General features: G+C 44.1%; 1 protein-coding gene and 1 long non-coding RNA gene across 4 annotated transcripts in view; one reads left to right on the forward strand and one right to left on the reverse strand.

Moving 5' to 3' along the window:
- MDN1 (midasin AAA ATPase 1) overlaps positions 1–26,671 on the forward strand; it is a 127,451-nt gene that overhangs the window by 93,590 nt on the left and 7,190 nt on the right. Inside the window, exons 68-95 of the mRNA XM_084789073.1 lie at positions 462–556; positions 798–919; positions 1,247–1,393; positions 1,915–2,024; positions 2,487–2,560; positions 2,940–3,138; positions 3,749–3,911; positions 4,782–4,928; positions 5,562–5,688; positions 6,717–6,822; positions 7,165–7,280; positions 8,196–8,624; positions 8,824–9,050; positions 9,474–9,629; positions 9,783–9,961; positions 11,435–11,596; positions 13,523–13,660; positions 14,788–14,926; positions 16,424–16,593; positions 16,927–17,070; positions 17,534–17,681; positions 19,130–19,425; positions 19,681–19,845; positions 20,959–21,060; positions 22,002–22,203; positions 23,693–23,860; positions 24,969–25,126; positions 26,127–26,216. Of these exons, the coding sequence (XP_084645199.1) occupies positions 462–556; positions 798–919; positions 1,247–1,393; positions 1,915–2,024; positions 2,487–2,560; positions 2,940–3,138; positions 3,749–3,911; positions 4,782–4,928; positions 5,562–5,688; positions 6,717–6,822; positions 7,165–7,280; positions 8,196–8,624; positions 8,824–9,050; positions 9,474–9,629; positions 9,783–9,961; positions 11,435–11,596; positions 13,523–13,660; positions 14,788–14,926; positions 16,424–16,593; positions 16,927–17,070; positions 17,534–17,681; positions 19,130–19,425; positions 19,681–19,845; positions 20,959–21,060; positions 22,002–22,203; positions 23,693–23,860; positions 24,969–25,126; positions 26,127–26,216 (4,479 nt within the window). The remainder of the gene's footprint in view (positions 1–461; positions 557–797; positions 920–1,246; positions 1,394–1,914; positions 2,025–2,486; positions 2,561–2,939; positions 3,139–3,748; positions 3,912–4,781; positions 4,929–5,561; positions 5,689–6,716; positions 6,823–7,164; positions 7,281–8,195; positions 8,625–8,823; positions 9,051–9,473; positions 9,630–9,782; positions 9,962–11,434; positions 11,597–13,522; positions 13,661–14,787; positions 14,927–16,423; positions 16,594–16,926; positions 17,071–17,533; positions 17,682–19,129; positions 19,426–19,680; positions 19,846–20,958; positions 21,061–22,001; positions 22,204–23,692; positions 23,861–24,968; positions 25,127–26,126; positions 26,217–26,671) is intronic.
- On the reverse strand, positions 14,933–26,200 carry LOC311601613. Of its 3 annotated transcripts, none has more exons than XR_014780608.1 (3): positions 26,107–26,200; positions 24,680–24,809; positions 14,933–15,320 (listed from the first exon to the last, which is right to left on the reverse strand). It is a non-coding gene; the product is annotated as an uncharacterized lncRNA (long non-coding RNA). The 3 variants fall into 3 exon arrangements; XR_014780609.1 differs by lacking the exon at positions 14,933–15,320 and adding an exon at positions 17,692–17,991 and having other exon boundaries at positions 24,667–24,809; XR_014780610.1 differs by lacking the exon at positions 14,933–15,320 and adding an exon at positions 22,181–22,265.

Raw genomic sequence — 26,671 nt, forward strand, 5'->3', positions numbered from 1 at the left:
TTTGGTATTTGGACAAGATGTCGCTTGACACCTGTGTTAGAACAGAAAGGTACAGTTTGGTTTAGAGAAAGATAAAGATTCTTGCTTAGTCCTTCTGAGTTGGGGTGAAGTCAGTGCTAGTGAGTGGATGTGCTGTTGGTGGAATAGCAGCTATTTGGAGGGTGGCCTAGTGACGAGGAGCTGAGTGTGCTGGAACAAGACTGGCCTGCACCATGTCTATCTCCACACACCTCCAGTGGTCTGCTGTCTTCCCATCTGACAGGAAGTAGTCAGAGGATAAAGAGCCAGCAGCAGGAATTCTGACACAATCACAGACTCTGCCTTTGCCTCTGCTGGTGTTGTATCGCATGACCATTTGTTGTGACTGGTAAAATTGTAATGGGTCGCCTGAGGAAAGTCTGAGGTGTTACTGAGGGGACTAAGGGGTTGATGATGGCAATGAAAGGGCTTTGTTTCTTTAGGATTGGGAGGAGAATGCAAGTCGAACATTGTCTCTCCGGAAACATCTTGATCTAGTCAGTCAGATGATCATTCGATGGCGTAAGCTGGAGCTGAAGTAAGTGACCTCTCCTGCCTGCCCCTGGATTTATGTGTGTAACACACAGACAGCTACAGCGTGTGCTTTAACCATAGAGTTTAAAGGAAGCCCTAAACAGGCCAAGCAGTCCTGTATTAATTAAATAGGCTAGACATCTGAGGCAGCAAATCAATTATGAGTCTGTGATTTCAAATGGATTTACCTAAGTGTCTCCGCTGCCTTTTCTTTCTTCTTTTTTTCACTCCTCCCTTATGGCCAGCTGCTGGTCAGTGAGTTTGGATAACACCATGAGACGCCACACTGAGAAGTCCACCAAGCATTGGTTCTCCATCTACCAGATGCTGGAGAAGCACATGCAGGAGCGCACTGAGCAGCAGGAAGGTAAGGCGGGCGGCCTGCATGCGCTCTAGGGGTCATGCGCACCGTAACGTTAGGCCACTTCCTCTGTATGCCCAGGACATTGTCTTGCTGTCAGTAGTAGTTGACATGCTTGAATTAAAGCTGCTTCATGCTGCTGTTCTATAATTTGCTGTTACATATAGGTCTTAGCGTAAGTCAGTCACTGTAAACATAATCATTGCTTCAGTTTGATGTGGTACCTGCCTACTGGTTTTTGCTCCTTTGATGCATGGCACACTGTATGCATGTGAGGGATGGAAGGGATGGTTGAAGGTACATGTGTGCTTTGCTCTGTGAATCTTTCTAAAGACGACAAGCAGATGACCCTGATGTTGCTGGTCAGCACGCTACAAGCATTCATTGAAGGGTCTTCGTTGGGAGAGTTCCGTGTACGACTTCAGATGTTACTGGTTTTCCATTGCCATGTCTTACTGATGCCTCAAGTTGAAGGAAAAGGTGAGGACTTTTTTCCTCATTTACTATGCACTCTTTGAGACACAGTCTCATTGTGAAGCTGCGGCTTGCCTGGAGCTTGCCGAAAGATAAGCTCCATGTAAAGACTGCTGGTGTCAGTTACTATGCCAGCAGATTTGGGATTAAGTCATCACTGTCAATTAAGTGGAGATTGTATGTGAATAAGCAGTTGAGGTGAACATTTTAATGTCATTTTTTAATATAAGCATAATGTCTATATTGATTTTATGAATGTTAGACAAAGAATTCTAAGGATTAGGGCGATTCACAGTATATCATCTGTAAGAAAAAAAAACGGCAGTAAATCTGCTACAAGTTGAAATGAAAATAGGGCAGCTTTTACAGCCTGCATTTTTGAGGGGTGCTAAGCTCAGACAGGTTTTTAATGAACCTAACCGTGGAATGTGCTATAATTTTATGGTGTGGTTGGGAGGAAGGCTCAGGCTAGTACCAGGAGCATATACAGTGAGTGTAACATGTTTTTACCTTTTCAATCCTTCCAGATTCCCTTTGCAGTGTTCTGTGGAATTTGTACCATTTTTACAACCAGTTTCTTGACCCGGTTCAAGCTAAAATTGTGGAACTTCGCTCCCCCATAGAAAAAGAACTTAAAGTAAGATGGATAGCTGTCATGATTATCCTTGAAAGAACAAAATCAGCCTCTTTCTCTCTCTCTTTTTTTTTTTAAAAAAAGTTCTGTTATTTGATCCTTATAATAGAGAGATGGGGACAGGGCGAGGTGCTGTAAAAGTTTACTAGAGAACCAGTCTGCTGGTCTTTGTCTATCTCAGATGTGTGCCACATTATATGGGACATTTGCCGTGGAGTGCCGTAGGGTCGTCATGGTGGTTTTTAAGCTGGAGTACCTATCAAATGAATTATTGATAGTAGCATCACTCTTTTTGATTGTTTGAGGCAAATAATGGTTCCTCTTTTATTCTTCTACATATTCTGTGATACACAATCCTGTGTTAGGGAAGGGATGGCCTTGGGCCTTTGACAGGTAGATAATGTAAGGGAGAAGAGGGGACACAAGCTTTGTAAAGCCATTTCCGGAACTTCCTTTGTCCTTTAGGAATTTGTGAAGATATCAAAGTGGAATGATGTCAGCTTCTGGTCCATTAAACAATCTGTGGAAAAGACACATAGGTAATCTATCTTTTAAAGCCGAGAGTAACTTTAAAAAACCACGTTTGTATGGTAGGCTGCAAGACTCCATAGTTTCCAGACCTATACTACCCTCATGCTACCACAAACAAAGTGTGCTGGGACAGAGCAGGCTGTGTGTCAGTGGCTAGCACTCCAGCACCCACTAGGTCGTTATCTTCCGTTTTCTCCTGTAGAAAAGGTGGGGGTAAGAGTATTTGCCATATTTTTTCTCTTAGAAATCCAAAATAATTATGAATGCTTAAGGAGATCAGCGTAGCTATAGAGTGTGTGTGCGTGCACGTGTTTTATAATTCTTTGCTCTCAGATTTCCTTAAAATGATGTGTTTTTAGCCTGACATCTGTTATTACATGATATCAGGACCCTCTTCAAATTCATGAAGAAATTTGAAGCTGTGCTGAATGAACCCTGTCGGTCCTGTCTGGTAGAGAGCAACAAGGAAGAGCAGCTTGACTGTTTGCCAAAGCCAGCAGAGGAAGCTGCGCTTGAGACATCGCCCATTCAGGGTCTGAACAAGGCGCTGAGGGAGACCCTGTTAGCACAGCCAACAACATGGCAGGTACTAGCTTGTGGGATGGTGCTTATCTAATCCCATGCCAGTCAAGCAACATCTTTAGGTTAAGAGGTGTCCTGGGAACCAGATAAGGAATGCCTTTGGATTTTCGTCTTTAGATCTACATAACATTTGATTATTTGCCTTGCTGTGCTACAGAATTAGGCAGAAACCATGATCTTGTGCCACCAAGGTAGCTTAGCAGGTAGACTGACTGCTGTATAGTCCTGATGACCCAAGCTTGCTTTCTGGAATAAAGGCCAGAAGGAAAGAATCAGCTGCAGTCTGACTGTTGGTCCTGTCTTGATAGGTTAAAGCCTCATGACTTGCTAGGTCAGTCACACACGTACAGAAAAGTAATTCGGGTGCCTCTGCCTTCCAAGTGCTGGGTTAAAGGCATGCCCATAATGCGGGTTTCTTCAGTATCCATATCTGTGTGCTCATTTCTATTCGTAAGATGATGGTGGTTTTGTATTTGTGAGTGAGGAGGGAGGAAGATGAGGAAAGAAGTTGCTTTAAATTTAGTGTCCATCAAATTAGATGAAGGTTGGTCTCAAACTTCTGGATTTTAGTTACTTCCTTCTTGGCAATGAAGCTAAGCTGTACTGTCTCAAAGGCTTTAGGTATAGAGCAATGCCAGAGTGTTGGTGCTGTATCTGTGGAGGGAGAACTTCTGCGTCGCTTGCCAAGACTCTCAAAACGAATGAGGAAAATGTGCCTGGTATTTATGAAGGAGAGTCCCCTACCTCACCTAGTGGAAAGCCTTGACCAGTTCACTGGTGAGTGTCAACAGCCAGGGCAAAGGGGAGACTTGCTCTGTTCCCCATGGCCCAAGATGGCTGGGAATATGGGACCTCTTGTCATTTTTGACATCTTATATAGTATTTAAACAGGTGTGCTACAAACCAAAGTCCAAAGACTGAGGCCTGCCAATAACGTAGAGTGTTGTAAATACATCCCTCTGTCATCTCATGAAAACTAGGAATAGTGGGTTGCCTTTGATCTTGGTTGGGTTGTTGTGTCTTTTTGTGTTGTTCAGGTTGGTCTTAAACTCCTTAGGTAGGTACCTTAGCATCTACATGGCAGTTCCAGGCGACCTAACACCTTCCTCTGGCCTGCAGGCACCAGATACACAGTGATCACAGGCGTGTAAAGACAAAGACACAGCATAAAGTTAAAAATAAATCTTGTAAAAACAAGTTAGTTAAGTGGAAGCCAGTTGTGATGAGGCACATTCAGGAATCCAAACTAGATGCATGTCTGAGTTCAGGCCAGCTACACACATAGTGAGACCCTGTTTCACCAAAAGTAAAAAGAGAAAGAAGGTGTAAAGTAGAAGTCCAGGTGGTGTGACTGAACCTGTGTAGATTAAAAGAGAATTTAGTATATGCTAGCTACAGAGAAGGAAGAGAGTACCGTTACCAGAGATTCCCTCTGGGTGCGTGAAGTTCATGGCATGGTAAATTATCCAGTTGGTTTTTGGTTTATTTTCAAGATATAATTACTTCTCCATTTCCATGCATTCACACGTGTAGCTCAAGCACAGATTGTCGAACATTTGCCAGATACTGTTGAGAGTACAAGTGAAAGACGAACGTGGAGCAGATGCGCACACGTTACTGAGGCCTTGGGGTTTTGTTTTTCTACAGGTGAAGTGATTTCCTCTGTAAGTGAGCTGCAGAGCTTAAAGGTGGATCCCTCTGCTGAGAAAGAAAAGCAGCATTCACAAGCCAAGCACATTCTCATGCAGAAGCAGCGAGCCTTATCAGACCTTTTTAAATACCTTGCAAGAATTGGTAAGGCTCACTCATGAAACTAGAAAACATAATCACCGACACTTGTTTTTATTTAAAGTTCTGTGTGTGCACATGTGAGGTATGAGGGTGCTCATGGAGGCCAGAGAAGAGAGTCTCTTCCCCTGAAGCTGGAGTTAGTTACAGCAGTAGTGGGCTACCCTGACGGATAGGAAATTCCTGAAACGGTATAAAACAAAAAGTACTAGGCAGTTATGAAATGTCATTCTAAGAATTCCAAGCACACATGGGAAGATCCTACAATGAATTATGGATTCTACAGTGAACAGTATTTCTTCAGAAAACAAATGTTTACAGGATTTGTGGTGAGGTGTCTTAGAATTAATAGTTTCTGCTTTCAGCAGTGTCCTAATCTCTCCTATCAGAGAACAGTGCTTTTCAGCATTGGGGAATGCAGGGGCTGGTCCTGTTTTAGTTGGTTCATTTATGTATTGCTGGCCTCACACATGTTGAGATTATAGGCATGAACTGTGATCCCTGGCTACCTATGCCTGTATCTCTGACAAGTTTCTGGTGATACATGTCTCAAACTTTACTTTGACTACACGGACCGTTTAGGGCATAGTGTTTTCTCCCTGAGTTACTTCGCTTTAATGAGTGCTGTTGATTTCCTAGGTCTGTCGTATCGAAAAGGTCTTTCCTGGGCCCGTTCAAAAAGTCCTCAAGAGTTGCTTCACCTTCACCCATTAGATCTCCAGAGCGCATTGTCCTTAGTCAGCAGCACTCGGGAGGCTGATTCTAGGTTGGTTGGTTTTTGAATTGTACTAAACTTCCAAACAGAGATTACAAAAAAGATTTGGCACCTAGTATGTTAAGTATGCATTTGTTACTACCTTCCCTTTTTGTGTCTGCTGCCTTCCTCTGTTGGTTTGTGGCGCTAAGTACATTCTTCATTACAGACCTGCTGCTGCCTCTGTGTCTTCTTTCTCTGTTCATTTGGCTCCCTAAGGTCTGCTTATTTGAACTGCAGCTGGGAATCAATCAATCCCTCTGTCCCTCCATCCCTCTCTCCCTCCCTCTCGCGTACACATATGTAAGTTCTAAACGACTCAGTTTGAGAACTGACTTCCTTTGAGTCAGAGCTGCCCATGCTGTTCTGTGAGTGATCTGGATGTGCTGTGATGCTCAGTTTCTTTGAGTCAGAACAGCATTTAAAATGGGGAGTTGTGCCGGGCGTGGTGGTGCACACCTTTAATCTCAGTACTTGGGAGGCAGAGGCAGGTGGATCGCTGTGAGTTCGAGGCCAGCCTGGTCTCCAAAGTGAGTCCAGGACAGCCAAAGCTATACAGAGAAACCCTGTCTCGAAAAACCAAAAAATAAAATAAAATGGGGAGTTGTATAGCAGCTTCTAGAGTTCCAGGTTTTCCGGACAATATGCCAGATGAGCCTGCATTCCCATATGGTCTCTGTGTGGCCCCATGTTAAGCTGTCCCTGCATTGTTACCATTGTGTGTGTGTGTGTGTGTGTGTGTGTGCGCGCGCGCGCGCGCAGTTCTTCGTTATCTGATTAGTCCCTGTTCATTTCACGGTTTATAAACCATACCTTCCACTACCAAGTTAGTTTATAAAGGTTTCCCCAGAGAGAACATACCACTGCTGCTGCTTATTTGTCAGGAATGCTTCCGTGCTAAGTTCCTCTTGTAGACACATCAATTTCAACTGTTGATTCTGGGTTACACCTAAATATTCTCAGAAGTCTTGAGCCCTTAGGATTTTTGGTGGGTAGCTGTTGTGGTTTTAATACAATAAGTTGTCTCGTTTCTTTCCTAGGCTTCTCACAGAAATTTCATCTTTGTGGAATGGGTGCCAGAAGTATTTTTATCGCTCCCTTGCACGGCACACCAGGCTTACTGCAGCCCTAGCAGCTCCTGTCAAGGTAGACTGACGTGGGCTGGGGAAAGCATCTGTTCTGTTGATCCATGCTACCATCTGACCTTACCAGGCATTGATCAGCTTGTTAAATTTAAACCAGTGTGATGTAGTGTGGCTCCTGGGACCTCTTATTGTAACTCCAGTTCCAGGGTATCAGATGTCCTCTTTTGACCTTCAAGGGCACCAGACATGTATATGGTACACATGCATATATGCAGGCAAAACAAACCATAACTCTTTTTTTTGTAAGGGAAAAAAGTTTTCTGGTAGAGCATCTGGTGCATGTGTAGGAGGGCAGGTGTTGTCAGCAATGCCTTCAGCATGCTTTTTCTCTTCCTTCTGCCAGGAGATGGGCATGGGTAATGTGGACAGATGTAAGGGATTCTCAGCACACTTGATGAAGCTGCTCATCCGACAGCGTCGCTCCCTGACCACACTGACTGAGCAGTGGATCATCCTCAGGTATGTTCTGACAAGCAGGGTTGCAGCCAATTAGGATCTGTGTAGATTGGCTTAGAGTTGCTTCACATGCTGGGAGGAGTACCCTCCACTCTCTGAAGTGGCTTTGAGCCCACAGAGGCAGATTGAGTTTCTCTTGGCCCTACTGCTCCCCTCTGGTGTCAGGCCGTTGCATGACATGGTCAGCAAAAATCAGTCTGTGGACTGAGGTTCTGTCTGAGCCGAAACAGTCAAAAGAGTTGTGTGAACTGGGTCTGGAGTGAGAAGCTTTACTGAGATAGGTTAGCAGTCAGAGTGTGTTCTTGATCCTGGGCCTTCCTCGGCTTTGGGACTGGAGTTAAGTCTGCTTCTGTCGAGCTTGTAGATTTCCCAGGACAGTTAAACACAGGTAATATGAGACGAGCACAGTTAGGAAGGCTGTCAGCATCTTGAGTAGGTTCTTGGCAAGATTCTTGGCTTGTATTCAGTTTGGCTTCTATTTTTTGCTCAGCTCATTGGACCTTACTTAGCAAGGTATTAAAAGTTGAAATCACTGGCTTGCTGTGACTGTTAGTTGACTGGCTGGCTATGAGGATCAACTGATAATGGCATGAGTTTTGATACTTTTCCTGACAAGGCATTTTAACATAGCGAAAAAATTTTTTTTACCTGTTTTCTTAACATCTGGGAAGAGCATACATACCTAGACAGCCAAGACATAATGAATGTATGCACAGGTGTGTGAGCCAGTGTGCATGTGTAAACCTGGCCCCATCCCCATCCTGTTAAGTCCTCTTCCACAGAGCTATGTTCCCAGACTTTCTTAATTTTATGAAAAACCGTGCTTGTTCAGAACCATAAGACAAATTGACTCATTACAAGCAACCTGGTGGCAGGGATGAAGATAACATTGTCTTTTCTCTACATTTTTCTGTACAGAAACCTCCTCAGCTGTGTACAAGAGATTCACAGCAGGTTGGCAGGGCCCCCTGTCTATCCTGTGGCCTTCCCCCCTCAGGACAGTGTGCAGCAGTGGACAGAACGACTGCAGCACCTGGCCATGCAGAGCCAGGTCCTGCTGGAGCAGATCTCCTGGCTCTTCCAGTGCTGTCCCAATGCAGGGCCAGCTGCCGGCCACAGTGATACTGCAGTATCTGGAGCAGTGCCAGACTCACTTCCCTCTGATCTGAGCTGCCCATCCCCAGTACCTACAAGTCAGCTGCCATCTGGTTGCCAGATGCGGAGACAAGATCAGCTCTGGCAACAGGCAACTGTAGGGTTGAAGGAGATGCTGAAAACAATTAAAACTATGAAAGCTGGTGTTGATAAAATTAGACAGCAGTCTTGTGAAACCCTCTTTCATACATGGTAAGTGTGTCTTGATTATTTCTTGGGCTAAAATCATGAAAAGAATTGTGCTTGCATCCTGTCACTCAGCAGACCTACATAGTAGCTTGTGATACATGTAAACTGTAAACTCTGGGATGTTGCAGTCTGTTGTGGTTAGGGGAAGCCGGGAGTGGGCACTGGTTGTTGCCTTTTCAACATTATGATATTTCTGTTGCAGGGAAGATTTTGAAATTTGCTCTTCTGGGCTGAACTGCCTGTCCCAAGTGTCAGCTCATTTGCAAGGCCTAGCGTCCTTGTTCATTCTTCCAGGGGCACAGGTTGAACAAACAGAATCACGAATGGCATTAGTTGAAAGCCTGGAATATCTAAGAGGAGAAATCAGTAAAGCCGTAGAAGACTTCACTGCCTGGAAAGCATGTTTGTTCATTCCACACAAGCAAGGAGGTAAGTGAGGTGATGGGAATTTCAGTGCAGATCTCTACTGATGACACACTCTGGCCTGTTGGAGGTTTGTGCCTCAGAAGAGCACAGGCTCACCCGTCCTTTACAGTTTCCCTTAGACTGAAATGCCTGAGGCCAATATGTGAAATAAACAGAGGGGGTTGAACACACCATAATTATATTGCTTTCATTTTTGTACTGTTTTTGTAACAGCGGTATAAAATGATAAGCTCAGGTGTATATAGCTGAGGAATCTGCCTTTTTGTCCTTGGAGCCAGCACAGCTTGACATCGTGGCTAGCAAGTAGTAGTGTACTTTACTTCCAGCCATTTGAAAAGTAATGAATGAGTTATCACTAGAGATTCAAGAGATGCCCGCCACACGGAGTGACTGGTGGGCTTTGCTGTGTACCGTCTTGCTTCCTAGGAAACCAGATGCTGGAGGAAAGCTTTGTTGAAGACTTTTCAGAGCAAATAGAAAATGCCATCCGGGCCATCCTCTGCACCATCCAGAACTTGGCAGAAAGAAACAGTAAGAAAGCAGAAGACAGCGCTGCTGAAAAGAGACCACAAGAAGAGGATGGTATGTTTGAAAGTTGCACAAAAGTTAATTGTAAAGTTCCTCTGACTTCTATAACTTCATGGCTGGTTTCTTTAGCTAACTAAAGGCACATGTTAGATATAGGCTGTGGGAGGAGAGATATGAAGAGGTTGGCTTTGCTGCTTGTGTTTTCAGGAATGAAGGAAGAGGCAAGCTTTGAGAGTCTGCAACCAGGACATCTAACAAAACTCTTAGAGGATGACTTCTGGGCCAGTGTGAGCACTTTACATGTCCAGAAAATAATTTCCTCAGTCTCTGAGCTGTTGGAGAGGTTGAAGTCCTGCAATGAGGATGGCAACACAACCAAGCACAAGGTAACAGCTGCTCATAGCAGAGTCAGTGCTCCCCAGAGCGGATGAGTAAAAGACAGTGGCCTTCACCTCGCTTGAGGGTGGACTTAGCAGACCCCAGTGCCTACCTAGTTCACTGAGGATTTGGTCCTTGAATAGCTTTAAAAGGACTGAGCATTTGCTCTCTAACAGGTGCAAAAGTGCTGGCCATCCAGGCCACCTATTCGCCTGCTTCAGCTGTTGTCTCAGAGGCTCACTGCCTCCTTCTGCTAACCTAGGCCTAGTCCTGGAAGCTTCTAGCCTCCGGACAATCTAACCTAGGCCTAGAACATTTTCAGCCTCTGAGACTTACTCCTTGCTCACCCTTTCTTGTTGTTTCTGAGCTCTGGGCTGGCTGGTTCAACTCAGCTGGTCTGGCTCTAACGCCTCTCCTAGGTGACTTATTCAGTCTGGCTTCTCTCTTGGCGTCTCATTCAGTCTTCATCTGAGTTCTTTATCTGCAGCCTGTCTCTCTATTACTATCCTGGAGAAGCTGTCTCCTCTCTCTCCTTAAGTAGCTTCCCTGTCCTCTGTCTTCTCATGAGAGGTGTGCGTATCCTATTCTATCAAATCTTTCTCCGATTCATCACATTTTCTGCCATTCAATTAGACATCACTTTCAAACAAATTTTCCCTCTACAAACTACCTTCATTGTTTGGGATTAAAGTCCTGTCCCACCACGCCTGGACCTAAGCTTTTATTTGCCTGATACTTGTTCTATATCAGGATGGCCTTGAACTCAGATCTGCTTGCCTCTGTCTCCTGGATTAAAGGAGTGTTTGTTTTCCAGATGGATCACACAGACCTAGAAGGTCTTTGTATGTGATCTCTTGCCAGAGCAGCCATGTATTCCTCTACAAATACCTACTGTTAGGGTCAGTTTGCCTCTCCATCACTTGTTCCTGGTGTTGCTTTAACAATGAGAAGCAGTAGGCCCTGAGACCAGCCCTGAGAAGCAGCTTATTTTGTAGGACATTGTTATTTATAAATACTTGAGCTAATCAGATGAGGCTGTACAACTATTCCCAGCGCCCATGTAACGAAGCAGTAATAATAATGCTATATGCTGGGTATCATGGTTCAGATTTGTAATCCCAGCACTGGGGAGGCATAAGAATCACCATGAATCTGAGGCCAGCCAGGTGAGTTCCAGGACAGCCTGGGCTACAGAGTAAGATCCTGCCTCAAAAATAATAGTAGTAATAGTAATAGTAGTGATGATGGTGATGCTGTTAACTAACTAACTGGTTGGCTGAGAAGGCACAGTGTCTGCTTATGAATGTGTATAAGGAAAAAGTCTCTGAGCTAGGAGATGAGATTAAAACACAGCTACTTAGAGTGGATGACTTTCATCACATTCCTAAGTCTTGTCCTATGCCACTGTCTGACTCTGGAGCATCTCATTACTCCTGAGGGAGCACCTCTTAAGCAGTGTAATTGGGCATTTGTTTCCTCAGGTCTTCAGCCAGTCCTGCTGCATGCTAGTGCGCCTGGTGCCCATGCTCTGCGGCTTCTCAGACCTTGTGCTCTTCTTCCTGACCACGTCTCTGGCAACTCACCGAAGCACTGCCAAGCTGCTCTCTGTGCTTGCCCAGACCTTCACAGAACTCGCTCAGAAGGTAAGGCCTGTTGGTGTGGAATGCCATGAACAGCACACACATATTTCACCTCTTTCCAGGGCTTTCTGGGTTTTTATGGTGAGCTGTTGGAAATAGCAGGTGGTGGTCTGTCTCCTTCTGTGTGTAGAGTGTGTCTGGAACCTGATTGCTAAGCAGGATTTCCAGTAAGGTTTTAAAGTGTATAAACCCCTGTCTTGACCAAAGGGGCTGTCTAAAAGCTGCTGCCTTCTCTTGACTCAGGCTTCCCTTCCTGTCCATTTGAAGTCCTCAGAGATCTCTTGAGCTAGATGGACAACACAGAGCCTTACGGCTGTTACAAGTTCGATTATGGTCAAATGATAAAAGAGGTCTTGGTGCTAAAGAAGAGAAAGTTGTTCTTTCGTTAAGATCTATGCACTACCGTGAAAAGCAGCGAAATTGTGGACTGCAGATGTGCCCTTGATTCAGAGACAGCGAAACCCAGCAGATGTGGTGCAATGTAGAAAATATAGTTCTTGGCCTCAAGTTAGGTACTTTTCCAAGTAGATCTGATTACAATTACTAATACTTCTTATAAGCACCACCATCAAATGACTTTAAAAAGGGTTTTTTTTAATTTTTTTTTCCCCTCCGTATTCTGAGATTTTTTTTTTTTGTTCCAGCTAATACAATATATATGAAATAGGGGATTACAAACAGAGTAGGGAGTCTGGACTGGTTATTCTTAGTCTCCGGAACCTGGAGTTAAAAAGCAGGAGTAAGTCATTTGGCCTCATATCCAGAACATAAGTATGTGTGTCTGTTGAGTGATGGGGTGGTCTTCAGGTTTACCCCTCTGTCTTCTTTCTTGTTGTTCCTTAAAGAAAACTCTGCAAAAGATAATGGAAGAGAGGGTGGTGGTGGCGCACGCCTTTAATCCCAGCACTCAGGAGGCAGAGGCAGGTGGGTCTCTGTGAGATTGAGGCCAGCCTGATCTACAGAGCACGTCCAAAACAGCCAGGGCTACACAGAGAAACCCTGTCTCAAAAAAACCAATAAATAAATAAATAGATAAATAAATAAATAAATTACAGCATAATGGATACCTTGATGTCTGTCTCTGTCTGCTGACAGGCTTTGGCCAGGGCTACATAGAGAAACCCTGTCTCAAAAATCAATAAAGAAAGAAAGAAAGTACAGCATAAAGGATGTCTTGATGTCTGTCTCTGTCTGCTGACAGGCCTTGGCCTGAGCTCCATAGCAGCCTGGAGGCCTGGTGGCTGTCCACCAGAGAGCTACTGTGGTGGTATGCCAAGGGTATCTGAATCTTCTTCCTGTGCAGACTCATTCATCTGCCTATATCTGAACACACTTAAAGTAATATAGCCCAGAAGTGGGTAAGATGGATTAGCAGGTGAGGGGACTTGACCAAGCCTGACAACCTAACTTCAATTCCTAAAACCCACTTGGTGAAAGGAAAAATCAACTCTTGGAAGTTTGATCTCCACACATGCATCATGCCTTGTACACAAGTACACTTACATACATGCATACACATACATACATACTACCTTTATACACACACAGAGAGAGAGGTGAGCGTTAGACAATAATGATAACATAGTTCAGCAGGAAAAGACTTGAGCATTGACCAATAGCATATGTTTTCTGTTAAATAAAACTTCTGATCGAGAGCCATTACTTTTAGTACTTGTTTTCAAGCTTCTTTCCAAGTGAATCAGTTTTGTTACTTGCTCGTGGTTGTAGCTGAGCCTGCCTCCTGCTCAGTGGCGGGGCTCGGGCTTGTCCATCCTGCTGTCCTTCTGCTGTCCTTCATCCCTGGCACCTCAGCATTGCTGTGCCAGAGGCCAAGTGCGTGGGTCTGCCGGTTCCAAGTGGGAAGACAATGTTCATAAACTGCTGCACTCCCAGCAAGATTATACAGCATTTGCTGGATCTTTCCCCCAGGGGTTTTGCTTACCCAAAGAATTGATGGAAGATTCAGCAGCAGAGGGAGCGACGCAGTTCCATGACTACGAGGGCGGTGGGATCGGAGATGGCGAGGGCATGAAGGATGTGAGTGACCAGATAGAAAACGAGGAACAGGTACGTTCACACTGCTTGTGTACACCCACTCTCCTCTTCAGGGTTTATCAAACGTGTTACTAGGCCAACAGCCTCATACTGACCTCTGTAGTCCTACAGATATTGCAACTTAGGCGAGTCTTTAAGTAACAACCTAAAAGCCACAGGACCTTTGCAACTCAGCCACTGGTTATGATTATAGTTTTAGAAGGAATGGCCTTTGTGGTTTGGTTTTAAACAGGGATTTGCTGATTGCTAAAGAGTATTTTGGGGGCTTTGGGTAATTGGTTTTGTTTTGTTTAATTTTAAATTTTTGTTTATTTATTTTGTGCAGGGGTGGGATGAGGCAGACCCGTGTAAGAGGTCAGGGGATAAGTTGTGGAGTTATTTTGCCCGTGTTCCTGACTCAAACAAAAAACAAAAAGTTAAAACCAATCCAAATTATTTTTCTTGGCAAGGAAAACTGGAAAGAATTTTTAGAAAATAAACTGATGCTGGTGTTTATATGATGACACTCTACTTTTTAACTGTTATTTCAGATTTTCTGTATCTCTCTAGTATTACTCAGTCACATAGTATTTCTCTAGATGAAAAGGATTCAAGATTTAAAATGATGGGAAACTAATAGAAAGTACAACTCATTGCAAATGTTAAGTAAGATAAAATGTTACCAAAATCTACTAAGTTTCAGCTTACATAAATATTTTTTAATATTTTGGTTTTTTTGCATGTATGGAGATTTTACCTCATGCGTGTCTGTGTACAGTGCCCTCAGTTGTGGGCTGTCATGTTGGGACTGGGAATCAAACCCAGGTCCTCTGGAAAAGCAGCTAGCTCTCTTTACCTCCTAAGCCATGTCTAGAGTATTGATTTGGGGTTTTGGTTGGTTGGTTGGGATGGGTTTGTCTGTCTTGTGGTTGATGGTAGTGTTTTTACAATTCTCATGAAGAAAGCCCAAACAGTATTCTTTGATCAGAAAAGCAATGAAATAAAAATTTAATCCAGAAATGTAAAGCACCCCTCATAAATTATGCATGTGGCCATCCTTATCAGATGTCTGGTTGGCTGTTTTCTCTCCTGCTACAGAGTACTTCTACACTGTTACACAAAGCTCAGTATTCACCAGTGCTCTTACGCTTTTCCTAAAGGTAGAAGATACATTTCAGAAGGGTCAAGAGAAGGAGGAGGAGGACCTTAGCTCAAAACCTGATACAAAAGGCGAGGATAACGCCATCGAGATGTCAGAAGACTTCGACGGGAAAATGCATGATGGCGAGCTTGAACAAGGTCTGAGATGCGCCGTTCCATTCTGCTGTTTCTTTGTTTTGTTTTTCAAGACAGAGTTTCTCTGTGTAACAGCTCTGGCTGGCCTCGAACTCACAGAAATCCACCTGCCTCTGCCTCTGCCTCCCAAGTGCTGGGATTAAAGGCGTGTGCCGCCGTCGCTGTCCAGCTTCATTCTGCTTTTTGGATAGTAAATATTTTGTACAGAAACTTCTAGGATCTCAATAAGGAGGCTATTGTATTATGTGCAACAGGCTGGTTGCTCAGCGTAACTGGAGCTCACATTAGCAGCGTGTGTATCATGACCAGCCCTCTGAAGGTGGAGATTTACAGGTTTGGTGGTTCTCCTTTCAATGAGCCACAACCTTGCTTTTGTTGGATGAAGTGGCCCAGTGCTCTGCCAAAAAAACCAAAAGAACAAGATGACCTATAACAGCGTGATTCAAAATTTGTAGAGGTTTTCTGTTGTTGGATTTTTTTTTTCCTTAATTACAAAAATGTTAGGGAGCTGGGGGAAATGGCCCAGTGAGTAGCGGCACCTGTGGAAGCACAGGGATCTGGTGCAGATCCTCAGGACCTAGCATGAGTGTCTGTAATCCCAGCAGTCCAAGGGGCAGAGGGGCGACATTGACAGGGAATACCCCAGAAGCTGCCAGGCAAACTAGCCTTATCCAGTAGAAAAATAAAGTAAAAAACAGCTGACACCTGTGGTTTTTCTGACCTCCACACACCTACACTCAAGTTATAAAGTTTCTTTTTTAAGTACGTGTTACTAAGCTGTAAAAGCAAAACAAATTTGTGGCATGTAGGCTACCACACAGACCACTTCTGTTTTAACATCTTATGAGCATTCCTCTTGTCGTTGTAAACAAAACAATACACTTTTTATAGCACATCACCTCCTCCTGTCTGTGCCATAATTCAGCACGTACTGTAATTACTAGCAAAAGCAGAAACTTTTAATTTGAAATACAGTGTTTTATTATAAGTGGACATTACAGAAATGAATGCTGATTTACAGTACAAAAAAAGGTGTAAGTGCTTTGCCATAAAGCACTCAAACATACTCATCAGCAAAAGAGGCAGCGTGAGCAAAGATAAAGGCAAGTAATCTCCCTGTCACTGCTCTACACCTGATGCATAGTGAAGTATTTGAACGAACAGTGAAATGTGCAAAGAAAAGATTGGGGAAGATGCTTGTCTATCACTTCATAGATACAAGTTGTAACTAAACCCGGTGTGGCGGATAGGTCCTATAAAGTATCCTCCACAGCATCAAAGCCAGACCTCCTGACAGCTCTTGTTACTGTTCATTCACACCTGAAAGTCCTTTTTCCTTCAAATGATCTACAAGTGTGGTGAAGTACTTGGCATCTGCCCGTAGTGCTCTGTGGAAACAGGCGATGGATCCTAATGACACTTTTGCTGGGAAGTGTCTTTTACACATGCCGACCTGGATTGGTTGAGGGGTATGCCTAACCTTAGCATGTTCCCTTTCAGAAGAGGACGATGAGAAATCCGGTAGTGAGGATGGAGACCTGGACAAACAGATGGGCAATCTCAATGGGGAGGAAGCTGACAAACTAGATGAGAGGCTTTGGGGAGATGATGAGGAAGAAGATGAGGAAGATGACGGTAAAGCTGAAGAAACAGGACCAGGAATGGATGAGGTAATTAAAAAGAGTCCCCATCCCAGAGTTCCCAGGCTCTGGCTGAGGAGCTGATCCTCCCATGATCTGCTGCTGTCTGTTGCTTTTCCTTCTTTGTTTTTCTTGTTTTTCCTCCATCTCTCATCCCTCTCTTCGCATATTCAGAACTTACAACAGCGTGACCTAAGTCCTCCCATGTGTTGCTGTGCTGTGCAGGAGGCAACATCCATGCTAAGCCAATTCTCCCTGTGCAGCTGCAGCCCCAGCTTCTAGCTGAGACTGTCGGGTTGGGTGGGTATGCAGAGGCAGGCTCTTGGGTGCATGACAGTTTTCTTTATTTCCTGCCTCATTTAGGAAGATTCTGAGCTTGCTGCTAAAGATGACAACTTGGATGCTGGGAATATAAACAAAAATAAAAAACATCAAGATGAGAAGGAAGAATCAGAAGCTGAAGATGTTGAACCAGGCCAAGAAAAAATTAATGAGCAGATTGACGAGGTAATGAACATGTAGATGTGTTTCACTCTCCTGACTCAAGACCACAGCTTTGAGTGTCCTTTCCCATGTTGCATAGAGAGCCAGGCCGGGTAGAATATACTCTTGTAATCTTAGCACTCAAGAGGCTGAGGCAGGAAGATCGTTAGTTCCATCCAGCCTGGAGTCCATAGTTGGGGAGGGGCTCACAACGCTTTGTTAATGTATCAACTATTGGTTTCTGCTGATGCGCTGTTTGGCTTATGCTATGTTTTAGAAGTTAAAATCTGTGGTCCTTTATTTTTATAAGTTTTGAGTTTTACCATTAATTAACTGAGGGTCTGTTACCCTTAGAGTCTACACAGAATTTGAAACTTGAAGTTCTAACATAAAAAACTGAAAAGTACTATTAATCACAAATGTGTGCTGGTAATACTAAGAAAGAAGTCATTGTCTTTGGTTTCATACGGTTTTTGTTGTCCCAAAGAGGGAGTATGATGAGAATGAGGTAGACCCTTATCATGGCAATGAGGAAAAGCTGCCAGAACCTGAGGCCCTGGACCTTCCAGATGACTTGAAACTTGACAGTGAGGACAGAAATAGCGGAGAGGACACAGACAATGAAGAATCAGAAGGTATGTCTTTCAAGATACCCATATATACAAGCCATTGGCAATAGGCAGTATACTGATTTATTTTTGGCCAGGGGCGTGACAAGGTCTAAAATACAGTTTTGCTAGCTCCGTTCCAGTTTGAGTAAATGTACAACACATAGGCCAGCACACCTCTCTCCATTCGCCATTGCCATGCACCAGCACTGTTGTATCACCTATGCCTCTTCCTCCAAAGCCATCACTGTGCTTCTTCTTGTGGGCTGATGTGCACACCGTACGGCCTTGAGCTATCAAGGCTCTTACACAGCTCTTCTAGAGATGATGACTCCAGCTATTGACTACTGTGTCTGTATCTTAAAATATAATATTGGAGAATGAGAGCAAAAAGCCCCAAGAAAGTCACACAGACTGTGACATAACCTAGAGCCTTAGCTACCATGTCATCCCTGGGGATTCCTCTAAGGATAATAGGAAACTCTCATTCATGCTCATCAATCTCACAGGAAGATGCTAGATAACCTCACTTATTTGACTGAGTTACATAATTAGGAGAACTAATTTTAATTATGTATAATTTTTAGATATATGTTGAAGCAAAAAAAATTAATTACAAAGAATGATTAAGACCATTTATATCAAAATCTTAATTTTAGAACCTGATTTTAATTGTAGTTCCAGCAACAAAGCACAATTAAAATTAAAAGTACTTAGAGTATACTATGCTACCTTCCTTTAAATGTCCATTTTATTTAAGCTCATTTAGACTTGTATATATGATGTTACACAGTTCCTGGCTGATGGCTCTGAAGTATCCAAAGTATAGGGAAACTCTTCTAGTAAGTTAAAATTGGAGCCTCTGAGAGATAGCTCAGTCAGTGAAATGCTTGCTGATTAAGCATCAGAACCTAAGTTAAACCCCAGCACCCATGTGTATTTGCCTGCACATGACCCTGCACCACATGCATGCCTAGTACCTGAAGAAGGCATTGGATCCTCTGGACATGTAGTTGTAGAAGGTTGTGAGCTTCCATGAGTGTGCTGAGGATTTACCTGTGTCTCCTGGAAGAGCCATCTATCTCTCCAGCCCCTCATCAAATATTTTAAGCTTTGTTTTCTGTAAGTTCTCTAGTGCAAATAGTTAGCTCTGTTGTTACAGAAAACAACTGATGGGGTAAAACATATAAACAGAATATATTTGGCCTAGGGGCTGTAGTTTGCTATATGTGTATTCTGTATATATTCCTGTTTTGTCTGCATGAGTGTCAGCTCCCCAGAAGATGGCACCAGATCCCATGGAACCATAGATATAGACAGTTGTGAGTGCTATGTGGGTGCCGGAAATAGAGTCCAGGGCCTCTGGAAGTGCTCTTAACCACCTTCTGAGCCAACTCTTTCCCTGAATAAAATATTTATGTAGCCACCTCCCAGATTAAGAAACCATGTGTTGTAAAAATTGTTTCTATCAAAAGAGAATCCTTTGGAGATCAAAGAAAAAACAGAAGCTATGGAAGAAGCCGACCGTGAGACTGAGGAGCCTGAGGCTGATCAGAATGAAGGTGACAGCCCACATGAGCCTGAGGAAGGCACCAGAGACAGCGAGGAGAATATGGATACAGGAGCCAATGACCAAGACAAAGACACAGCCAGCCATGCAGAAGAGCACTCTGAGGAAGAGGAGGAGGAGGAGGAAGAAGAGGACAGGGCCACCAGTGATGGAGGTGGAGAAACTGGTACTATTCCTGCTGACCAAGACCTCCAGTCCCAGGTATTATGGGATGTGGAACTTTTCTTGTATTAAAAGTAATAGGAAAAGCACTTCATGGCAGCAGAATCTTTTATAAGATATTTCTTCACCACTACAGAGTTTTATATTTCACTTGAAAACCCTCTCTTAGCCAGTCTCCTCCATACAGAGCCCCTCTTTCACCCACCCACACTCCTTAGCACGGAGTGGGACAGCTGCTTCCTGGTAGGCACCCTTGTGTTCATCCCCCAGAGCATGTTTGGTTTTTCTATGCAGAAGGAGGAAGAGGAAGGAGAGACGTCCAATGCAGACGAGCAAGAACCGGAGGCCACAGAGAGAAAGGAGCATGCCTCCTGTGGGCAGACTGGTGTGGACAATGTGCAGAGCGCACAGGCGGTGGAACTAGCTGGGGCTGCCCCGGAGAAGGAGCAGGGGAAAGAGGTAATGGTCCCCATTGCCTCTCCATCTGAAATCATGTTCTCTTCAGCAAGGTGGTTTGTGTGGTTTTTGTTGTATTCTTTGTTTGTTTGTTTGTTGACGTCTAGAGGATCATCTCCCACTCTTGGAGAGAGTGGTTGTTTGCATTTTTATATGTGCTTTTCAGGACACACCTAAGAATGTGTGCTGCAGGCCTGGAGAGATGGCTCAGTGGTTAAGAGCCCCTCCTGCTCTTCCGGAGGTCCTGAGTTCAATCCCCAGCACCAACATGGTGGCTCACAACCATCTATAATGAGATCTGATACCCTCTTCTGCAGATAAAGCACTCATATGCAATAAATAAATGAACGAACTCATGAATGAGTGAACGTGTGCTGTGTATTTGAGTGATGTGCGTACTAAGAAAAAGTCACTAGACTTCCAGTTCTATGGGAGCATCAGGTTTGTGGGGGGTTTTTTGTTTGTTTGTTTGTTTGTTTGTTTTGTTTTTCAAAAAACTCCCAAGAAAGGAAAGGTCAGATTTGTGCTTCTTGGAGAATCCTGTGCCTCTAAGGTGTTCGACTTCTCCCTGCTGTTGGCTGGAGTTCTAAATGTTCTAATGGCTGCTCTTCAGGCCATGGGAAGGACTGTCACTCACATGCTCCCTCGCTGCCCTGAGCCCAGTCCCTCACCCGCTGTGTTTCTTGTGTCTCTCCACCACTACTGAGTGAGCATCCATCAAGCGCTACACCTTGCCTTTGCGCAGCAGTCTTCATAATAGCTCTAAGAACTGGATAATACTGTTCTGTTTATCCATTTTATGTTTGAGGAAAATAAGCCTCAGTGAAGTTGAATGAGTAAAGTTGGGTGCAGAGCTGGTTGATGATTGAGCCTGGTCTATCTACTGTCAGAATAAGACCTGCCCCCTTAGATAAGGAACTAATCAGAGAAAAGCCAGGCGCTAGGAGTGTTTCAACGATGTGCTGCTGCCCTTTGTTAGGAGTGGAATTCTGCAGCAGGCAGATACAGCCCACTGAGATTAGTAGAACACTGAGAGAAGTTGGACCCAGTACAACATAGCAGCCATTGCTTTAATAGCTTCTTCTCCCTCCTCCTTGTCTGGTTTGGCTTTCTCAGGACCATGGGAGTGGAGCTGCGGATGCGAACCAGGCAGAAGGCCACGAATCCAACTTGATCGCACGTTTGGCCTCCCAGCAACACACCAACAAAAAAACACAGGTTTCTATCATTCTTTGATTAAATTTAGATGAAAACAGGTAGAAAAAGATGCTCTAAATGAAGTGGTTACAAATAACAAATGAAAAAGCTGGAGAGATGTCTCAGCAGCTAAGAGCACTTGCACAGGACCCAGCACCTACAATAAAAGATAGCTCACAACTGTCTGTAACTCTAGTTCCAGGGGACATGACTCCTCTTCTGGCCTCCACAAGCTTTGCATGCACACAGGCCCACATAGGCACACACCTATAAAATAAATAACTATTTAAAAACCAGCAACAACAAATGTCAGCATTGCTAGCCTTGACTGGTAAATGACAGACTTGGAAGGAAGACCCTGACCAGAAGGTTTTCCCAGTGGCCCTGCCTCCTGCTCTGTGCTCTGTGCTGCCATCCAGCACCAACTAACCAGTCTTAGTCCTAGCATTGTCCATTGGTTTTCAAACTTAGCAGTCTTTAAATGGGGTGTATTCATGCCTGTGAAATTACTATACTCAAAAAGCAAACCAAATGATCCCCTAAAAGCCTACATGTAGTTTTGTCCTCAAACCACCAAGGGACTTTCCCAGAGCAAGTCAATGCTACCAGTTTTACATACACATATGTATGTTCCTTTGCTTTCTTGACTATTAATTTATATCATAGATATAATCAGGGTGACATACACCTTTCATCCCAGCATGTGGAAGTCAGAAGGGAAAGAATCAAGAGTTGAACATAGCAAATTCAAGGCCAGTCTGAGCTACAAAAGAGAGAGAACATGAGCAAGCGAGCAGATCATAAAAATCACCTGAGAGAAATAGCCCATTCTTTTAATAACTATATTGAATTCCACTACTGTATAGCTATCCCTAAATAACCTATTCCTGTGGATGAACATTGGTTGTTTTGTGGTTTTGCCCTTCCCTATAAGGTTCTGATGATCTCTTTAATTCCTGCAGAGTTTTAAGAGGAAACCTGGACGGGCTGACAATGAACGCTCCATAGGTGACCACAATGATCATGTGCATAAGAGGCTGAGGACTGTGGATACAGATAGACAGACTGAAGAGGGGCCAGCCCAGCCCCAGGCTCAGGTGGACGATGCAGACACATTTGAACATATTAAACAAGGCAGCGATGCATACGACACACAAACCTACGGTATGGTTCCAGGAATACTTCTTTTGCTCACTAAGCATTCTCTGAAGTTAAGCCGCATGACTCTGTCAGGCAAAGAAAAAGGGGAAGAAATAGCTTTTGAGCTATTTTCTCTCAATATGATGTTTTTTTAACGCAGAAATAAAACTTGTTTCTGATACTAAGATAACTGTAGCCAAGTGTAAATGGCCAGGGTTCTTGGGGTAAGCCCTCTGTCCTCACAGACAACTGGCCACACACTGTAACCTGGTGCTGACCTTTGGTTTCTTGCTCGTAACACTCTTGAATGTCTTTGCACTGTGAACAGCTGTAATAGACATAGGAAGGATAAAGGCAGTGGACAGCCATCCCTGTCCCCTTGTCTTTGCGTCCCTCTCTTCTGAAGTGAACTGGTGTGGGCAGTGTGTGCCTCTGAGCTCGGAACAGAAAACAGTGATGGTGTTTAGTTTCTCCTACTGTGCTTTGAACAGCGGTAGAGAAAAGTGATCATTGTCTATATAGTTGGTCCGGATCCTCCTTCCTCACATTAGGCCATGTGTCATCGCTTCTAATAAGGCACGGCTCCACTCTGCATCGCTATGAACTTGTAACACTGAGTGACTCGAAGGAGATGGGCAGGTAGACAGTGAGGGGGTCCACAAAGCCCCGGATGTGATTCCCAGAACTACATAAAGCTAAATGTGGTGCCTATGAATGATCCCAGCACTCCAGAGGATTAGAAGTTCAAGGTCACCCTTGGCAGTGTGGCAGGTTTGTGGCTAATCTGTGCTAAGTGAAATCCTTTGCTATGGGAGAAAAAGAATCTGAATCATGCCTAGTCTAGTCTTAACCTTGGCACGCATCTACTCATAGTCTTTGCTTTCTGTCAGGCGTGGTTACAGACTTTCTCAAATCTCTGAGAGTTATGAAGTCTTTTTCTGGGGGTGTTTTTGTTTCGTTTTGTTGTTTTGGTTTGGTTTTGGGTTGGGGGGGGAGCTCGGTTTGTTTTGTTTTGTTTTTTTCAAGACAGGGTTTCTCTGTGTATCCTTGGCTGTCCTGAACTTGCTTTGTAGACCAGACTGTCCTCGAACTCACATGAGTCCACCTGCCTCTGCCTCCTGAGTGCTGGGATTAAAGGCGTGCGCCGCTGCCACCACCACTTGGCGCTGAGACTCTTTCAGTGCCCCATCTTATATCTAGTTTGTCTACTCACAAGTCACTCCAGGCTTTGTTCCCAGTAGCCACTCCAAGTCAAGTCCCACACTCCACACTCTTTCTTGTTTACATTCTCTTTACGTGTGGGCACATATCATCTTTGCAACTTCTCTATGAGGTAGACAGTGGGCAATTACGTCATTAGCACAGTAGGAGCTGTTTAGAGCCCTGTTGTTGCTCAGCACCAGAGCCAGCAGTAGCAAAATCTTGAAAGGCAGAAGACACAGAGACAGTAGTCCATTCAGCATCACTTCTCTGCAGAGAAAGTAAGTTTCCTCCCTCTGTGCACTGTTGGCAGATGTGGCCAGTAATGAACAGCAGCAGACTGCAAAGGATGCCGGGCAGGATCAGGAGGAGGAGAAAGCAGAAGACATCCTCATGGAGACAGAGGAGGAGCTGCTCAGGCCAGAGCACACCGAGCAGCTGACGCCTGAGGCCGTCAAGTCAGAGACTGCTACAGCCTCTGGTGAGTCCTTAGTGGCCAGACTTCTCTGCTGTTTGAAGTCTGCTCTTTGCTCTTTCTTGTTCTAATCTCTGGCTTAGGTGAATAATTCACCTATCATAATCTCACAGTATTCTTTTGGGGGCACTAAAGACAGTTGCAGAATATCAGTCATCAAGGTGAAACACCTGCCTTTAAAATATATATGGAGCCAGGCATGGTGGAGCATGCCTTTAATCCCAGCACTCGGGAGGCAGAGGCAGGCAGATTGCCGTGAGTTGGAGGCCAGCCTGGTCTACAAAGCGAGTCCAGGACAGCCAAGACTACACAGAGAGATCTTGCCTCAAAAACCAAAATAATAATAATAATAATAATAATAATAATAATAATAATAATAATAATAATAATAATAATAAATGGAAAAACAATACTGTTTTTACTGCAGTTGTATAAGATGTTCTTAATTCATTAAGATATAAGCATAAAGAAAAATATCAAAGGAAAATACATGTGAAAAAACAGCAAGTTCCCATTTTGTGGCTAGCCAAATTCAGTTACAAGGTAGGTTGTAGGTTATTTTGGTCTTTGGAGATAGGATTTCGTGGTAAAGTCAGGGCCTGAGAAGTAGCTCAGGGAGTAAAGGTTTTCCTGCACCAGCCTGGATCTGGTCTGTAAAGGTGGATGGAGAGAACCACTCAGGAAGTTGTCCCCTGGCCTAACGTCTGTGATGAGATTTGCCTGAATTCAAGCCAGCTGCAGTATAGAACAGTGTTTTTATTTTATTGGTTATCTTGTTTGGCGGTGCTGGAGAGTAACCCAAGGCCTCATACATGCTGGACTTACAGTAAAATTGGTGAGTCCATTGGCGCACACTCTGAAGTCACATCCTTGAAATGCTTAAGATGAATTGGTCTTTCTTATTTCTGCTTCCAGGATGGGGGTGGGGGCTGGAATTAGTAAGAATCTGCAGTGACTACAAAGACCAAAGGATGTAAGGAGTCAATGTGAAACAGAGGCACATGTGGAAATTGTTGAACGAGTTGAAGTTTGATTCATTAATAAGACAGGCAGTAGGGAAGGGTCTGTCTTACCTAAGTGAATGGTAAATGAAGCTGTGTCTTTCTGTGCCTAGGCCCTAGTGAGATGGAAATGGATACTCAAACAGTTAAACCAAAAGAAGACCAAGACCCAAGAACACCACGCCCGGAGATGGAGAATGAGAGACCAGAAAGAAGCCGAGATTCAACTATTCATACGCTTCGTCAGTTCCTTGTGGATACCATTTCCCAAGTACTGAACTCACTGTGCTACCTTCTACTTTTTAAAATTACTTTAGAACTTGTTTGGAATATCAGGTTTTATCAAAACTTTTAAGAATACTTTTGGTGTGACAGATAATCTTTTAGCAAATGGTTTGTCCTTTGTTACCCACAGAGCATGCCCAGATGTCCCCGTTATGGCAGCACTGGTCCTTGGTATTGGCTCTTAGGGTGATAGTGTTAACAGCCATGAGGACAGTTGCCAATTTATGATGGTTATGTAACAATAATTTTTCCTTTTGGGGGGTGTGCAGGGGTGGCCAGTGGGGTCTGGGTCTGTGTATGTATTTATGGAAGCCAGAGAACTACCTCAGGGGTTATTTCCTCGTGTGAGATCTACTTTTCCTTTCCTTTCCCTTTTCCCCCTCCCCTTGTTTTTTGTTTTGTTTTTGTTATGTTTTATTTTGTTCTGTTTTGAGGCTGGGTCTCTTGATTGGCCTGGAATTTTCCAAGTAAGCTAAAGAGGCTGAGCAGCCCGTGTCAGGGGGCCACGTATCTCTGCCTCCCTCCTATGTATCAGCATGCATGGATTCTGAGGCTAGAATTTGGATCACACTTGCAAGATATGCATTTACTAACTTAGCCATCTCTCCAACTAGAAGAGGAGCTTCGAAACTGAGACATGCTCCATAGTAATTTGACTTTGTGGAGATGGAAGATACCAGAAAGGGGGTGGTTCTGAAAGAGAAACCCCTGAGGTCTGTCTTGTCTCCACATGTATACGTGTATCTGTATACACACAAAAAACAAGGTTTGGGTTTGTTTTCATCTGACTAGGCTCTAAGTGATGGAAGTTTTATTCATCCATGTGATCTCACAAACAGGAAACAATCATCTGACTGCACCCTTAAATGTGCTCAGTTGTGAGTTCAGGCATATAACTGCAACAAGGTCACAGCATAGGACTACAGCCCATGACAAATCATGATTCCAACCTGGGTCACCACTTACCTGTAGCTTTTCCTTCTTAGCCCCTTTTAAAAGATGTCATTGAGCTACGACAGGAGATGGAGAGACAGCTGGAGACGTGGCAGGCTCACGACCGTGGGAGTGCAGAGGAAGTAAGTCACAATTGTTGGGGTTTGGTTTTCTTTCCACAAAAGAGCTTGTGTGCTTTCTTAAAGATGCAGCTCAGTAGGTCCTTAGATCCAGATTCCTTGTAAAAAGGAGAGAGGAGTGGTCTGCCTGTCTGACCACTAGAGCTACAGTGTCTTTAAAACAGACAGGTGGATTTGATTCCTGTTTTGTTTTGTTTTTTGAGACAAGGTCTCTCTGTGTTAGCCTTGGCTGTCCTGGACTCACTTTGTAGACCAGGCTGGCCTCAAATTCACAGTGATCCACCTGCCTCTGCCTTCCCAGTGCTGGGATTAAAGGCAATATTTGGTTGCTTTAACTTGTATTGCTGACTTTGTAATGGAAGCTAAGCAGAAGTTCATGCTGTGTGATCTTGAACAGTCTCCCAGAGCCTTGCTGGCTTTGTGGAGTACATTTTATTTAATGGCTTAACCTCTAAATA

This window comes from Acomys minous (genome assembly GCF_964271855.1).
Source record: "Acomys minous genome assembly, chromosome: 1".
Taxonomy (NCBI): domain Eukaryota; kingdom Metazoa; phylum Chordata; class Mammalia; order Rodentia; family Muridae; genus Acomys; species Acomys minous.